Genomic DNA, 17,960 nt, shown 5'->3' with positions numbered 1-17,960 from the left:
AGAAAAAAACAAAAGATTGTTTTCTATTTTTAATATTGTTCTTGAAAATATGAGAATTTTTAATTTTCAGGTTTTTTGAAGGGTTAAAATTAAATTAGAAATTCAAAAGTTCTTTATATTCTTTATATATCTCCCAAAATTGTTTCAAAAATAATTCATTTTCATTATGTAAGAGAAAATTATATACTGAGACATTGTCCATAAGATGTGTTTGTCATGCAATATTCAAACAGCAACTGATGTAACCAAGACATTTCAAATGTTTACATATGGTACTGTTTAATATTTATGATTTCAGCCATCTCTTGAGTACTGTAATGTGGTGTCTGTCTGATTGCTGTCAATAACAGATGGCTACTAGAGTTTTCTTCATCTTCCAGAGAAAAATTACCAGCCTTGAAATGAGAAAATCATTTGATGCTGTTGGTGTAAGTACAGTGCATAGCTCCATAAACAGCATGTAGGTTTTTGGGTGTTTTAGTAGAAAAGTATTAAATGTTGTATATGCACTCTCTTGTCTTCCATCCTTTAACTATTATTAAACAAACAACTTGACTAATTTTTATGCTTTTTCTTCCAGATGATGCTTAAAATTGACACTTATGGTACATGTGGGTACAAGAACAATAAAACGTACAAAAATCAGACAAGACTGTAAAAGAACAGAGGTTATATTCAGAGAAAAGTTAAAGGGACATATGCTTCGTTAAACAGGAATATAAACAGTGGTGCCTTGTACTTTGAATTTAATTCACTCCAGGAGGCCATTTGAACTCTGAATCGTTCAAAGTCTAAAGAGGTTTTTCCCATTAGAAATAACAAAAAGTGAATTAAACCATTTCCAGACACTAAATGAGTGGTTCTTAAATTAACCAGTGTTTTGTGGAACACATGTGTTCTGCAAACCTACCTCTAGTGTTTCACAAAAGAAAAGATTTTAAAGTTTTTAATCAAATTTATTCTCATTGCTATTTTTGTAGATAATTCAATGTTTCTATTTTATTCAATATATTAAAGTTTATTAGTTTATTTCTTCATTGTTTCCTGAGAATTGTAAACATGAAATTGCTTATCAATTTTTGAATGTATTGATGCTAATGCTTCGTGTAATAAAAATTACATGAATGGTGTTCCACGGCCTCATAAAGGTTGAGAACCACTGCCCTAAACATTACCTGTTTTAATAAACTTAAAATGGCAAATACATATAATTTAAGGTAAAAGTAACACAATTAAATGCCCTAATAATAAATTAAACACAAGCAATAAATAGCATATGTTAATACTGTATAGTGAAATGAAAATTGCATTTGTTGCACACTGTCAACTTCTTCATCTTAAACATGGCCACTAGATCTGCCACACGTGTACTGTTTTTGTGCTTTGCAATAAATTCCTTTTTCATCTGAATTGTTGATATTATAGCCTTTGTGTTACTTGTTGGACTTCATTGCTTCCACACACTTTCTAGATGGCATGATTAATAAGTAAAGGTGATTATTGGATTGAACAGAAAGTTTGTGTATTTTTAACAACTGTCATTACTTAACATAGATGTGATTTAATTATTACAGTGGTGAAATTTAACAAATTATTGTTAATTTGAGAAGTATTCTTTGTTCAGATGCTTATTTTATGCTTTTAGTGCATTTTTCACCTTCACATGCAGTTTGACTTTGTAGCATTGTTTGAACTCTGATATTTCAAAATAAAATAAATAAAGGTTATTTACATACAAATGAGTGATTTCTTGCAGATATAAAAATTTCAATCTTTATTGTGTGCCACAATCGGACCTGAAATCACTTCTAAATTCTCCCTATAAGAATAAAAGAATACCTTGCAAGAAATTGTAACTTGATTTCATATTTCTTTTATGACACTTTTTTATTTTTGGATATGAAAAACACCAATTTAAAAGCAAAACTACTTTCCTGTAAAATTAATTTTAAATGTGTGATTTTATTCCAAAAACCTTTTTTGAAGAATAAGCTCATATTTACATTGTAAATACTCTTGCTTCCTGTCTGGGTTAATGCTTCCTGATGTAGCCTAAATTTGGTTGATTGCACAGACTTATCACACCTTGTAGGTTAAGTGATGAAATGGAGTCAGAGGTCAAGTTCAAAAATATATGCTTTATTGGGATGCAATTTGAAAAAAATTGTAGACCTATAAATTTCCACTGTCATCAGTCTGTCTGACCTTTCTTAATCTTGAAAACAGAGTTAGATAAATGAATGCCGAGACCAGATATGGAAAAGTTAGGGACAGGCGGCCTCAATTAACTATTTATGAACTTATGCAAATCAGAAGTCATGTTATTTCAATTAAAAAATTTTTCCTCAAAAAGTGTTACATGACTGGCATGACCCTATTGTTAAAGGAAAAGTATGGTGTACAGGGGTAAGCCACTACTAATTTGAGGTGGAGAGCATATAATTTAAATTAAATAAATTTAAAATACGATTAAAAATTGCAGTTCTGCCACAATAAATAATTGCTTGTTAGTATTGGAAATGCATTTCGGACTCACTGTTTGGACTGATGAGGGACTATAAGTGTAGAAGATTAAAATTATATTTTGCAGAAAATTATTCTTCAGTTACATATTTACAGTTTTTAAATGTTACTTTGTATTTTTAAATATAATAAAGAAAAGTAACTAAGATATTATTCCCACTTTAAAAAGAAAAATCTTATCAATGCTTTACTTTACTTTAAGAGTACTTTATTTAAAATAGTATGATGTTATGCACTTTTTTTCAATAAAAATTTTATTTTCAAATTTGATATACTAGCCACCATCTAAGAATGACCCATTAACTGGTTTAAAATGCTATCATTCTTCTAAAAGTCAATAATTAATCCAATTTTGTTTTAAATACTACAATTCACCACATACAAAAAAACCTTTATAACTCCAGGATACGTGTTTAGACACCAGCGAATGTTTTCGATCCCATCTGGGTCTTCATCAGGCTACATTTATGAGGAATTCGAATGTGTGTGGAATGGAACATTAAAACGAACCAAATGCGATTCAAAATTTAGAAAAACAAATTTAAGAATAAAAATGGAACATTATGCATGTGCTGAAACAATGGTTAAGCATGCGCAACATCATGTTTGCGAAACGGCAAAATTCTTAAATTTGTTTTTCTAAATTTTGAATCGCATTTGTTTTGTTTTAATTTTCTATTCCACACGCATTCGAATTCCTCATAAACGCAGCCTGATGAAGACCCAGATGGGGTCAAAAACGTTTGCTGGTGTGTAAACACATACCATTGGATTTACAAAGGGTTTTTGTATTTCCTCTGGTGTTTACGAAGAGGTTCATTTCTTAAATACTACAGTTTTAAATATCAGTTTTAAAATAACAGTGCAGTTATAAATACCATATAAGACAGATGAATTGTCTAGTACTGCTTTCTATTTTTGTAACTCCGGTTCTCTTGAAAAAATAGAAAATATTGTATCAATGAAATTTGAGAAATGAAAGATAAATTATAATTGGAAATTGTAATCAAGTAAACTGAATTGCCTCGTCTACCAGAAAACTTGTTTAATATATTTTAGTTTTTAAGTGAAATTTGAAAAAAACAAAAAAATCTGTATGAATCTCAGTTAGCTCAGCAGTAAAAATATTTAAAAAGTTCAAATGTTTTCGGTCAACTCTTTGGGAAAAGTTGAGATCCAGGATGGAATGTTTGAATTGTAAAATGATGTTTGAAGAACAGCTAAAATTTGAAATAAACTCTTTGACCAAGTACACATTTATATTTCAAATTTCAACTGTTCTTTGAACATTCCATTCTGGATCTGTTTTTGATGAAGGTCTGTGGAGTTGACCAAAAACATTTGAACTTTTTAATATTTTCACTGCAGGACTAACTTTGAGGTGTGTATGCATATTTTATTTTTCTTACTGTTCAGTTCTGAAACTGAAATAATAATAATTGGAAAAAATTTTGTTTGTAAATTTTACTTTGAATTGATTTTAACAAATCAATTCAAAGTAAAATTTGTTAAAATTTCAAAAAAGACTTAATCTATTGTCCACTATTGACATTTGCAACAGTAAAATATTTTATGAAAATTAGGTTTAACTAATACATTTATACACAATATTATGATCAGAATAAAATTAATTTGTCTACTTTTTTGTGACATTTGTGATATTCAAAAATCATTGAAATTGAGGAGAAATGATGAAGTGAATTTTCTTATCAACTTTAAGTAAGACTAAAAAACTCTAAAAATACGGTGGTATTTCGGTATATATCTGCTTTAGAATATTTCCAATTCGGAATACATCCTGTTTGGACGAAACAAATTTTGCTCGGTATATGACTTTTGTTCGGTATATGACTTAATTCAATTATACACGCCATCTACGAACAAGTAGCACTATCGGTGTATAAGACCAGACTAGACGTTCGTGGTGCCACAGTTTATAACTTTGTTAAATTTCTTTTTATTTTAATTTGTAAGTAAAATATTATTATTTTTATTAATCATGAATTGCAAAAAGGCAACAGAAAAATAAAAAAATGACTAGAATCACAATGGAACTGAAAAAAGAGATTGTTGAGAAATATGAAGATGGCATGCATGTTCGAGATTTAACTGTTGCGAGTGTATCAGAAGCAATTATTTGCGAGAAAGCTAAAAAGATACATNTAAAATGCAACAAATCAAATTATACAAAAAAAAATAATAAATAATATATGTACAGTACATGTATAATAATAAATACAATATTGAGTTATTAATTATGTAGTTATACTGAAGCAATTTACAAATTCAACTTACATAAAGGTCAACATTACTTGTATAACTCAGGGTATTACTGTAATGAATTTTACAATAACTTTTTTGTTTCATATATGATAGACTAATATTAATAAAATATGCCTCAGAAGGGAAGTTGTACAAAAAGATACTTTTGTCAAAGTATTTTTTATACAAAGATGAATTCAATCAAAGGTTTACTGTAAAAGCTATATTATGCTATAGATGACCTTTTAAATAACAGTTATTAAAATAAATTTTTTCATTTTTAGAATGCAAATATCTCACTGGCTCTTCAAGATCAATTTTAAACAAAAAATTTCAGCACATACCTGTCCCTTCTCAGTCTCCCGTTTCACGAAGAAGAGCATCGTCGCCTGTTTTTCCATCTGACAGTAAAATTTATTTTAATATTTTTCACTAGTTTAAACATAAATCCTATTTAACTCATTAGCTAAATTATTATTCTTAAGTAATTCTTGATGTAATGTTTTAATTTGTATATGGAATTTCATACAGTACAAAGCATGCAGTTAAGTATGAAAAATTTGTTTAAATTTTGTTTTCTTGCTTTGTCATTTCTTATGATTTATTATTTTCTAAATAATAAGTTTTTGTGATCAATTAAAAATTTAATTATGTATTACTATAAAAATAAGCATTTAATATCCAGCAGACAGGTTTTAATTGAAACAAATGCATTGAGTTTTTTAGTAACCACCCTTGGGTTACTATTCAAATACTAATTTCCAGAACATTGATACAATGTGATATAGAAAAAATTTTAATTCAAAATATTATGTTGAATCACATATTTAAAAAGCAAATTGAGAAAACAAATCAAGTGACAAAAAAATAATAATAATATATGTACAGTACACATATAATAATAAATACAATATTGAGTTATTAATTATGTAGTTACACTTAAGCAATTTACAAATTCAACTTACATAAAGGTCAACATTACTTGTATAACTCAGGGTATTACTGTAATGAATTTTACAATAACTTTTTTGTTTCATATATGATAGACTAATATTAATAAAATATGCCTCAGAAGGGAAGTTGTACAAAAAGATACTTTTGTCAAAGTATTTTTTATACAAAGATGAATTCAATCAAAGGTTTACTGTAAAAGCTATATTATGCTATAGATGACCTTTTAAATAACAGTTATTAAAATAAATTTTTTCATTTTTAGAATGCAAATATCTCACTGGCTCTTCAAGATCAATTTTAAACAAAAAATTTCAGCACATACCTGTCCCTTCTCAGTCTCCCGTTTCACGAAGAAGAGCATCGTCGCCTGTTTTTCCATCTGACAGTAAAATTTATTTTAATATTTTTCACTAGTTTAAACATAAATCCTATTTAACTCATTAGCTAAATTATTATTCTTAAGTAATTCTTGATGTAATGTTTTAATTTGTATATGGAATTTCATACAGTACAAAGCATGCAGTTAAGTATGAAAAATTTGTTTAAATTTTGTTTTCTTGCTTTGTCATTTCTTATGATTTATTATTTTCTAAATAATAAGTTTTTGTGATCAATTAAAAATTTAATTATGTATTACTATAAAAATAAGCATTTAATATCCAGCAGACAGGTTTTAATTGAAACAAATGCATTGAGTTTTTTAGTAACCACCCTTGGGTTACTATTCAAATACTAATTTCCAGAACATTGATACAATGTGATATAGAAAAAATTTTAATTCAAAATATTATGTTGAATCACATATTTAAAAAGCAAATTGAGAAAACAAATCAAGTGACAAAAAAATAATAATGTAAATACAGTTGACTCCCCCCCTATAACACAATAGATACATTCCAGTTTTTATGAATCCATTTTGTACAAGTCCAGCCAATCACAGCCCAGCACGTATGCAGTTTACAGACTATGGCTGTTTGAAAGGTTTATTCCATAAAATTAATCGATTCTAGACTAATTTGACTCAACATTTCCAAAATACATATAATTTTTTGGGAATAATCCGTATAAACTATGCCATAAACAAAAAATTGTAGGATTACTTATTGAGTGTGCACAGTTTGACCACGCCATTGCTTAAGCTTGTTTTCGTCATGGAGCTTGTCATTGAATGGTGCTCACGTGCTTCCTGATAAATTTTTTTTTTTTTGCGAAAAATTTGCTGAACTTTGGAGACATCATTAATATGAATATAATTTTTATGGACGTTAAATAATAAATGGTTTTTAGTAGGTCCGCTGCTCGTTCAAACTCAAGGTTTGTGCAATATCCGCTATTGGTCTAGATTTAACCAATCCTGTCGCGACATGAGTTGGCGATGATGTTTTACCAAATTATAGGAGTTTTTTAGCGTGTTGCACTTTTTTCACCGTGATATAGGAATCTGAACTATAGGAACCCGTGTTATAGGGGGGTCGGCTGTACACAAAATAAGATACAAAAGTTCTGGGATTATGTTCATATGGGAACATATATTTATTGAGCAGCATGTTAACATTGTTTTGCATTTGTTTGGACAAAGGTCCGATAGAAACTTGCATGTTGATGCAGGTTTATGGCAATAATAATCTGTTGTGGTCAATTGTCATCAATAGTTCAAGGAAGGCAGGGAAGATGTTGAAATGATGACTGTATTGGGCAGTCAGTGGTAGCATGTTCTAATGAAAATATTTTGAAGGTTGCTACAATTGTATGTGCTAACAGACAATGGATGATTGAGCAAATAACTGAACCTGCTGGGATATTGCTGACTACTTGTCAGTGGATTTGGGCAGAGGATCTGAAAATGCATTGTGTATCAACACATCATCCCACACATGCAAATGGAAGACTAGTTGTCTGTATGGATGGAAATGATAAGCACTCTCACAGTTGTGATCAACAGAGACCTGCAATTTCTTAGCAAAATCATAATAGAAAATAAAAAGATTGGTGCATTCTGTTTGACCTCCAGACCAAGTAGGTATCAGCTTTTGTGGAAGTTGTCGTCATCTTGCAATACTGAAATTTCAGTGAAGACAAAAATTATGCTAGAGATTTTTGTCGATATCAAGGGCCTTGGTTATCTTGAATTTATTCCTGAAGGACACACTGTTAGCAAGGAGCTTTATCTGGACATCATGTAATGTCTGCATGAATTGATGCCACAAGAAGAGGCATCAACTGTGGGTTGATCAATCATTGGTACTGTTACACAACAATACTCCTCTTCACAGGTTGCTCATAGTTTGATTTTTCTCATCAAAACAAGTACTGCAGTCTCCTCACTTCCACATACTCACCTAACTTTGCTTGCTTCCTAAGACTTCCACCTGTTTCCTGAGCTGGCACATCAACTTCAGGGTTGTCAATTTTTGAGTGCAAAATAAGTGAAAAACATCAAACTGATGCAAACTGAAGGATATTTCAAAGTTTCAAGAAGTGCTTCCTTGTCTTCTACACCCACTGGTAAGTGTTTCTGGTAAGGAGGACTTATTTTAGAGGATGATGTATTTCAGCATTGCAACTCTAACAATTTCTGGTCTTAGGGTCCAAAAGTTCATGGACTTGTATTATATATACATTAGATATACAGTAGAGCGTCGTTTATCTGAAACATCGGTTAACTGAAAGCATTCCAGTTGGCAAATTTAAATTTTCGCTAGTGCTGTGGCACTGCAATCTTTGGCTATATCTTGGGCTACTCCAATTTTTTTTTTTTTTGGTTGGTGTTTTAGCTGGCAGCACTGGCATTTTTGTGTGGTGTTTTTCTGAGGACTGTGTGTTCTGCTGAATCGAACGTTTTTGATACTAGATCAACTTCTAAAGTATATATTTTTTGGTTTTTATATTATTCAATATATTTATTTTGTTTGTAAAAAATACAGAAATAATTTTTAACGATTATTATTTTAAAAAGTTTATGTTAGGCTTAACATCGACGGAAATTCAACGCGAAGCGACACGCAATGGAGAAAAGTTTCAACACGGGATAGGTTAATATATTTTTTTGTACATAATCAATTATCCAAAAAATAAGTTATCCGAACAACCCCAGTCCCCAATTGATTCAGATAAACGGCGCTCTACTGTAATACACTAGATTTATATTATATATATATATATACACTAGATATAAGGACCATATCTAGTGTAATCAGTAAGTATATTCTGTGGCTTATAGATTGAATGGCTGAGGCTGTTAGCTGGAAGAATGGGATCAAATCCAGATGGTTCGAAAAATCAAAATTTTTTTTTTTTCAGGGGTGGTCTATCCTTCAGGTTCATTGTGGGTCTGGCCAAACCCACAGTGGACCTGTAAAAACCTCTTAGTGCCCATAGGAGAGAGAGAATAAAAAAAAAAGTTTATCTTATGGATATAAATAAGCACTTATAATGTTGCCAGCATTATGTTATATAAAATACATGATACTTTAGATCCTTAAGACCTTTAGATCCTTAGACCTTTAATCCTTAAGATCCTTAAGACCCTTAGGTACCTTTAAGACCCTGTTAAAGAATTTCCAGATAACTGGTTGAAAGTGCATGTTTAAACTAAATACATGCTGGATATTAAAGGTTTAGTTTTTGTCATAATGAAGTGGATATTGTGCTGAATTTTACTGTGTGTAAACTTCTGTTTGTGTATGCTAGTTAAGGTACTGCAACAGACAGACAGTGCACTGTTTACTAAATAAACAATTGTACATATGGAATTGTGGATTGTAAATTAATATTTTCTGTACTGGTAAGGAAATTTTATTATCAGACACTCAATTCCAACCTCTGACAGATAATAGAATTTCTACTGTGTATCAGTGCACTATCTGATACTGTAGCTACTCGAATATAATGTAGCTACGCGATCTTGCATATAGGATGAGGTGTGAGTTTGAAGATCAAAATAAAGAAAATTAGATTTATTAATACAATTCTAATTTTATTTCATTTAATAACAAATAAAATATCAAATGCATGTAAATGCACACATTGTCCTGCAAAAATTACTGGCATTTTAAACTTCAAGTAAAAATCTTGTAAAATTGACAACATAATTTGTTTATGTAAAGCTGGACAGTCGAGAACCTTTTTTTGCCAATTCTTAACAGTTGAATTCACTCTTCGTCAATTACACTTATGAGTTTCTTCGAATTCTGATTTCCAAATAATCATCTGTTTATACATGGGAATGAATTAAAACTTATATCGGACTCTCGTGTAATTTTGCAATTGAATTCAAAAGTGTTGCTTTTCCTATTGCTATTCATCTTTACTCCTGACAATACACAAGAACAATTCAAATGACCCAGATAAAATACTTTTGTTTTTAAACATAAGAAGATGAGAATCTGGTAAAAAATGCGAATACACAGTTTACAAAAATTATACAAAAATGAAAAGAATCCTTCACTGGCATGTATAGGACAACCTAGGTTTTTGAAGCAGTGAAAATTGGATAAAAACCTTGTCTTATATGCAAATAAATACAGTATATAAATAAAAAATCAATTTTTATATATAGTACATACTTAGTTAACTAGTTTTTAATTAATTGGTTAAGTTATAGCTTATTTTCTAATTTATTTTAAGTTGTTTTATTTCAAATAAAACATAAATAAAACTTTTCCAGTTTCTCCTTATAACAGTGGAAAAAGTTCATTATCGTCATCTCCAAAGTTTGCTCGTAAAGCCCAACCAAAATCTCCAGTAAGAATTAGTTTTAATTTTTCTATATAAAATCTGTAACAAAGCTTTAGTATAAATTTATTTTTTCTATTAGAATTCGAAATCAAAGTTTCAAAATGGCCATATCTCATCACCGTCATTTTTACCTCAAGAGATCACAGATAAATATAATGTAGGAAAGATTATTGGAGATGGAAATTTTGCAATTGTTCACGAATGCACAGAAAAGTAGGTGTAGAAATTAAATTAAAACCATTCTTAAGGTTATAAACAAGTTTTTATTCTTACGGAAATGTTTTTAAATAAAAATTTCAGGATCACAAATCAAGAATATGCTTTAAAAATAATAGATAAGAATAAATGTAGAGGAAAGGTAAGATATAAAGATTTGTTTTTGTAAAATTTTTATTTTAAATGCTTTTAATTTTATTTTGTCTTGTTCTCAAGTCTGGTAACTCAAATTTCATCCACTTCTAATGGAGAGAAGGCCGAAACTTTGAGGACAGACTTAAGAGTGATGACAATACGTTTTAGTGATGATTAAGGGATGCTCTTCCATTGTCTTTCCCGCCCCAAAACCCGAATAAACATAGCCAAATGTAGAATTTAATCACACGTGTTTCTAAATGCTATAGTCTGTCTATGGAAAGAATAGATTTGAGAGCAATGTCATGTGTGATATTTCTTCACTTAAATCAGTAAACTCATCCCCTAATGATATCAGCACTTTTCACTTAATATGTCAGTCAATATGTGAATTTTATTTTATTTTCTCTTACTAGATGGCAGAACTTTTCCTTAATTATGTTAATATTTTATAGTATTTATTAACTGTAGAGAATTATGTGTTTAACTACTATTGTATCAAGCTTCCTTGTATTCCAATACCAGAACATGAAGCTTCCACAATATTGTCTATAATGGCAATGATGTGTTTAACAAATGAGGAAGAACCGTAGGACTATACCACATCATCCCGAATCCAATCTCAAAAAACATGACCAATAAAAGTTTAATTTTAATGTGTTTTAATAAAAAAATTGTTCATATATACTTTAATGCTCATTAATCTCAAATTAGTTTAAGCAAACATATATAACACGTAAAACTTGTTCGGACTGTACTGTAAATGTTTTGCTAGAAATGACTTTGGTTATCCGTTTTACTTCAAAATATTCCTTTTTATTACTTTTAATAATTTTCTTAATAAAAAAATTGTTCATAGTTCAATTACTTAATGTTTGAGTAGTTTTTATCTGAATGCTCTTGCTTAACAACAGATAAATGAAAACGTATCCAACAAACTGTCTGTGTATCTGTTGTTATTATAGATTCAATTTAATTTAAAAAATGAACACATCCCAGATCAGCTTAGCATTTCCAAACAGNCTTAGGAACATATGATAGCAAATGAAGTTGCAATCTTGAGGAAAGTTAAACACCCAAATATAGTTCAGTTATTAGAAGAATTTGATTTAGATAACGAGTTATATCTTGTCATGGAATTAATAAAGGTTAGTTTGAAAATTCTGAACTTTATTTTCATAAATTTTATTCCAAATCGTTATTCTTTTAAGTTACTAATTTTATACTCATGAAATAATTCTTTATTAATAAAATAATTTAATTTTTTTAGGGAGGTGATCTGTTTGATGCAATTGCTTCTGCAACCAAATATTCTGAAAGAGATGCAAGTGGAATGGTATATAATCTTGCAAGTGCTCTTGGTTATTTACATTCTTTAAATATAGTTCATCGTGATATTAAACCGGAAAATTTGTTGGTTAGTAAATTTTTCATTGTAATTTATTGGTATTTTATGTAGTTTTGTTTGTATTTTTTAACTTGAGACTGTTTTATTAGGTGGTCGATCATGAAGACGGGAGCAAATCTTTAAAACTTGGTGATTTTGGATTAGCTGTAGAATCTCAAGATGATCTTTACACTGTTTGTGGAACACCGACATATGTGGCCCCTGAAATTTTAGCTGAAACAGGGTATATCTCTTGTTTGTTTGTTCAAGTAGAAGTTAATATTACATAGAAAGTAGAATCAGAAAATTCGAACCTAAATTGAAGCTTGAACTCAGTGTTCCTTCCAGAATTTAATTATTTGCTGGTCAATCAAAACTGTTGGATAGATTCAACTTTTCCTGTCTAGTTAAATAATCTTGTTCAACGCAAAACGACAACTTTGTCCTGGTTTAAAATTGGTTGTCCAATTGTTAAATGAACCCACTGTAGACGTATTAAATAATTTTCGCTATATTCACATAGAAGTGTTAAGTGATCTATTCAAAAGGAGTATTTGTTTAAATTTCAAATGTGTTCTGGTGAAGCATTGAAAATCCAGAATAATTCAGGACTGTATCACATTCAGATTTTCAAATATACATGTGTAAATTAGCATTTTAAGTGCTGTAAGTTTCAAATATTCTGTAATTCAAGTTTAGTGTTGTAAGTTCAAACAGTTATTTCACAAGGAATGTAGAGCCAACGGCACAAGGCTGAAAGGACACCAAAAACAAAGTTACCATTGAAAGGGTTTATATTCATTTTTCAATGGCCACATCCAGTGTCATAGTTATGTATTCAGCACCCTGGAGCATGTAGAATCAATGCGCCCATAGTTTATCGGAAGAGATCATGAAATTTATTTTGAACATTTAGTTTAAAAAGATGTATCTAATTATTTTGGTTTAAAACCTTACTTAATAACAATTTATTTGAGATTCAAGGCATTTCAACAATAAGATATTCAATTTAATAAATACAAATAAAGTATTATATTTTGTTTTATTATTATAAGTACGGAGTACCTGATAATATTTACTATGTATTATATAAACTGTATTGACAAAATGTATGCAAGTGTAGTTTCGTAACAAATACATAACAATAATTAAAAAACATCAAAATTGTTGCAAATTGGTCAATCACTTTCTTCAAATCAAGTTGACAAGCTATTGTTTTTTCAATTGATATAGTAGTCAAAGAGCTGAGATGGTATTTTGACATCCTGCTTCTTAAACAAGTTTTAATTAATTTTACTTTTGAAAAACTTTGTTCTGCTGTTGCTGTTGTCACTGGTAAAGTTAAACAAATGAGGCATGCTGCAGTAGCGTCAGAAAACCTACTTGAGGCTGTGATGCGAATTAAAAGTAGTTCAGCAACTTCACATATAGAAGTAATTTCTTTTAACTGAGTATTAAAACACATTTTAAATAGAAGTTGAGGCCCAAAACTAGGATTAATGTTGAAGGGATATGCCAATTGCAACAATTCTGATTCTTCCAGAATATTTTTATCAGATGATGTGATAAGATATACAGATGATAAGCACTTAAAAATTGTACATAATTGTTGAATGGATTCAAATCTAATAATAATTGATGACTTATTAAATCCATTACTTTATAAAACACCTCGACTTTGAACATTGTTCAGTGTTTTTAATGTGTTCATCTACTTGTAATTGATCAAAGAATTTTTTAACACGATGCAATCTTTTTTTGGGGGAAAGAAGGTTCAATATTCCATATAGCTGATAACTTAAGGGCATTGTTTTTAACAAACTCCCAATTATTCCCTAAGTTCTGGAATTGTATGATGAGTGATAAAATCATCTCAACGAATTTCTCTATATCTTCATGAGCATCTTTCAGCATTTTTGAGACTTTATTAATCGATTTGAATATTATACTTTGTACTATTATCAAAATAGTTGTTGAAAATTGTTCAAAATAATTAATCAAGTTTTAATTGAATGACAAAATTAATGGTTAAATTTATAATATCATAATTTTGGCTTTAGAAAATATACAAGTCAAGTGCTTATAATTAGTTTTATTTATCTAAAAAGTATTTTTTTTATCTTTTGTATATATTATTTATTGAAAAAATTGTTTTACAAATGTTTTTACAAGTTTTTATTTTGCCCTTTCTAACTTTGCAACCTCATGATTCATGTGCCTGGAGCAGTTTGTTCCAACTGTTCCACGGTAGCTATGCCTGTGGCCACATCTTAATTTTTGATACTTTGGCTTTATTCCAGACAAGTACAGTAAACCAGAATTGCTGGATCATGTAATTGATGATGTGTAAACCTAGTTTGGACCTTAAATTCATGTAAATAAGAGTTTAAGTCCAAATATTAAATTTAAGCTTTTGTTTTATTCTTTTTAAAATTTATTAATTAAAACAATACCTACAGTGTCTTTTTAATGCTAAATTACTCTGATTATTATAAATCAAATTCTAATAATTGTTTATTTATTTCAGCTACGGACTTAAAGTGGATATTTGGGCAGCGGGTGTTATCACTTACATTTTGTTGTGTGGATTTCCACCATTTGTTAGGTAATGCCTTATAGAATTTATTTTAATATTTTAGAAATTTTTAAGTGTACATTCAGTTTAATAGTGCAATTTTATCCAACTTGGATAGACGCATTAAATGTCAAATCATGGACATTTAATTAAATGTAGTTTTTCATTTCTCTCATCTACCTGTAAGAGTTTTGCTTAGATTCCATTTTATTTGAAAGAAATGATGTCGGATACCTCCCAACGAAAATTTAACTTACAACAATCTTTTCGTTAATAACATAAAATAAAAATAATCAAAAATCAATGAAAATTTAAAAGAATAATTATAAACGAATGAATGAAAGAATGTCAAGTTAGAAATTATTTTCAGAATTGTTTTTATATTGGTAAAGGACAAGTTTGATAGCCAGAATGATGGAGAGGAGTGCCACTACAGAAAGAGGAAAATTTGATGAATCTATAATGGACTTGATACTAAAATTTTCTTAGTGTCAACAGGGCAGAAAGTTTTAAAAAATAAAATACATTTTATTTAAAAATTATAGCTCTTAAATGCAATGTAGTTGGCACAAAGCGCACAAAAATAATACCATTCTTTTATTCACGAAATCTCGGGTTGTACAAATGGAAAAGGTTTAATTTTCTGAGAGTTAAAGTCGACTAAAGAGGCATTCAGTTCTATAAAATATACTAATTATGGCAATGCTTAACATTTTAATTGTTAATTATGTACAGTTTCCAAGCTGGAGAGGCAGATAAAGGAAAAATGTTTTTCACAAGATATAAAAGAATGATTTTTGAACTAGAGTTTTTATTCTGTTAGATTGTGAGATATTTATTACATTATGTGATTTTATTTTAATATTATAGAAGGATGAAAACGTTGCAGTTATCATATTTTACTTTTATATTTACTTTCATATTTTAAATTACTTTTCAGGAAGGATCCTGAAAAGTAATTTGAGACATGTAAGTGATGTTAGTGAGATTTTGGGAAGTTATTATGTTAATTTACTGAAATTTACATTTTATCAAATATTTATTTTCAGAGGTTTAAAAAAATTAAGAACTGAAAACAATGAACAGTTTAAAAAGAAAAAATTAGTTACCGGTATACAAGGAATATAATGTGTATAAGTAAATGTATAATAGATAATAGATAAATGTGAATTAAGTAATGCTTTTTGGTAAACTGGTTTTAGTCTATATAAATCTATATTTATATAACATTAATGTATAATTAAAAGAAATACAAATTAAAAGTAAAAGCCTAATTTCAAATGTAAATGTTTAAACTAAATGTTTCAGTTAATGAAAAATCTCAAGCTTAAGCATTTAACTCATTTCTCAAATAAATAAAATGAATGTTTTCCTCTTTTATCATTGCTTGGATCTATCTTCTCTTTGAATTAACTTCTACTTCTTCCCTTTTGTCTCAGTTTGGATTGACTTTTCTTTCTCTCTTCCCTTCTCTATTTGAAATTTCTTATGATTCTTAAAAGTTTGGTTTTCATTTTCTCCAATTTTTTTCTTATAGTTCTAATTAAAAGTAATTTTATGTTAACTGGTTATATCTATAATATATATAATTGTATAATCTGTAACTTACACACATTTTAAAATGTCTACAAATTTTAAATTATTATACATAAGTATAGTAAAAGATTACAAGTGTTGTTTACAAATTAATAGCTTGTTAGTTTTATTTTTTGATTTTTAGAAGTCATTAATGTACTTTATTTTGAATTAGTCAAAATAACGACCAAGATGAACTTTTCGATCAAATTCTTGCTGGAAAATATGAATTTACATCACCCTTCTGGGATGATATTTCAAATTCTGCCAAGGTAGGATTTTAATCGCTTCAATTAATTGAAATCAAAGATTTTAAAGTTATTGTTTTCTTCATTCTCCTCTCCTGTGATCTTTAAATTTGTTTCTCATCTATAAGTCAACTCTTCCAGTAGTATTAGGCTGGCATCACACTGGATCAGACAAGACAAAACCGTCTGAAACAGAATAAAATGGTGTTTCTATTGTATCGAAGTGGACGCCACACACTGGATTACTCATCTTGTTTGAGACAGTTTTAGTCATGATTAGTCAGAAGAACGATGGTACCTTGCTCAGTTTTTGTGTCTGATGTATATCAAACAGACTATTGTGCACAAACTTTGGCTGTTGCATGCCAGCCAGAGCAAGTGCACAAGTAGTGATCCAAGCAAAATTGAACTTGATATGAAAAGTTGCTGGTATTGATACAACAAGGACTATTTATTTATAATAATTATCATCTGAAGGCTCCAGCTTGAAAATCATAGTGCTGACTTTGAAATACATACATATATATATATAATCTCATTGTACTGCAGGTGCCACAAAAGTATTAACAATAAAATAAGGAATGCAGAATTTTTAACAAAGTTTGTTTCATATTTATCCTTCAGTTTTTGAAATTTTGATCAGGTTTTATCATTTTACTCCATTAAACAATTACCAATTTAGTAACAACAGAGTACAGACATCCCTTGCTTAAGACAGGATTTGATTAATGTGCAAAATTAATTGCAGCAATTATTTTATAAATGTGGCAGAAATTTTAATTAATGCAGGCTTTAACAGCCATCTTTACTTAATATAGATACTGTGTACATCAAAATTGTGTTTATCAAATACAGTAACATCAAGGAATTAATTAACCGTGTTAATCAAGGGATACCTGTACTGGCTTTTTGTTTCACACATTGACTAATCTGGTATGATGCTAAACTGTCAAATGCTTTAGACAAAGTATTTTGAATAATTCAGTTTTGACTAAGACCGTCTTGTCTGATTCAGTGTAATGCAGGCCTTAGAATTGTTAGAATAACAATGTGTAAAATTTCAAAGCAGAATATATTAAATTTTTATCAATTGAAATGATTTAAATTTAATTGAATTTAAATATTGATGCTTTGTTTCTTTTATATTAAATACAATATAATTTTATTTTGTAATTATGTAAAAAGTAATAAATTTTCTAGGAACTAATTGCTTGTATGTTAGAAGTTGAACCTTCTAAAAGATACACAGCAGCACAAATACTACAACATCCTTGGGTGGCAGTAAGTATATAAATATAATACAATTATATTATTTTAATATCAATTTAAAGTGGTTTAAATAAATAAG

At 29.0% G+C, this 17,960-nt stretch overlaps 1 protein-coding gene across 1 annotated transcript in view; it reads left to right on the top strand.

Annotated features, from left to right (window-relative positions):
• Nucleotides 1-5,069: 5,069 nt before the first annotated feature.
• LOC111627321 (serine/threonine-protein kinase DCLK1-like) overlaps nucleotides 5,070-17,960 on the top strand; it is a gene marked incomplete at its 5' end in the record, with an annotated part of 33,795 nt that continues 20,904 nt past the window's right edge. The window contains 11 exons of the mRNA XM_023370872.1: nucleotides 5,070-5,192; nucleotides 6,002-6,124; nucleotides 10,406-10,482; nucleotides 10,556-10,689; nucleotides 10,777-10,834; nucleotides 11,856-11,975; nucleotides 12,098-12,244; nucleotides 12,325-12,458; nucleotides 14,742-14,819; nucleotides 16,540-16,636; nucleotides 17,813-17,893. Coding sequence (XP_023226640.1) covers nucleotides 5,070-5,192; nucleotides 6,002-6,124; nucleotides 10,406-10,482; nucleotides 10,556-10,689; nucleotides 10,777-10,834; nucleotides 11,856-11,975; nucleotides 12,098-12,244; nucleotides 12,325-12,458; nucleotides 14,742-14,819; nucleotides 16,540-16,636; nucleotides 17,813-17,893 — 1,172 coding nt within the window. The remainder of the gene's footprint in view (nucleotides 5,193-6,001; nucleotides 6,125-10,405; nucleotides 10,483-10,555; nucleotides 10,690-10,776; nucleotides 10,835-11,855; nucleotides 11,976-12,097; nucleotides 12,245-12,324; nucleotides 12,459-14,741; nucleotides 14,820-16,539; nucleotides 16,637-17,812; nucleotides 17,894-17,960) is intronic.

The sequence above is a fragment of the Centruroides sculpturatus genome, unplaced genomic scaffold (assembly GCF_000671375.1).
Source record: "Centruroides sculpturatus isolate CEXI.00-Female unplaced genomic scaffold, Cexi_2.0 scaffold508, whole genome shotgun sequence".
NCBI lineage: Eukaryota > Metazoa > Arthropoda > Arachnida > Scorpiones > Buthidae > Centruroides > Centruroides sculpturatus.
This window is presented reverse-complemented; position numbering and strand designations above follow the sequence as displayed.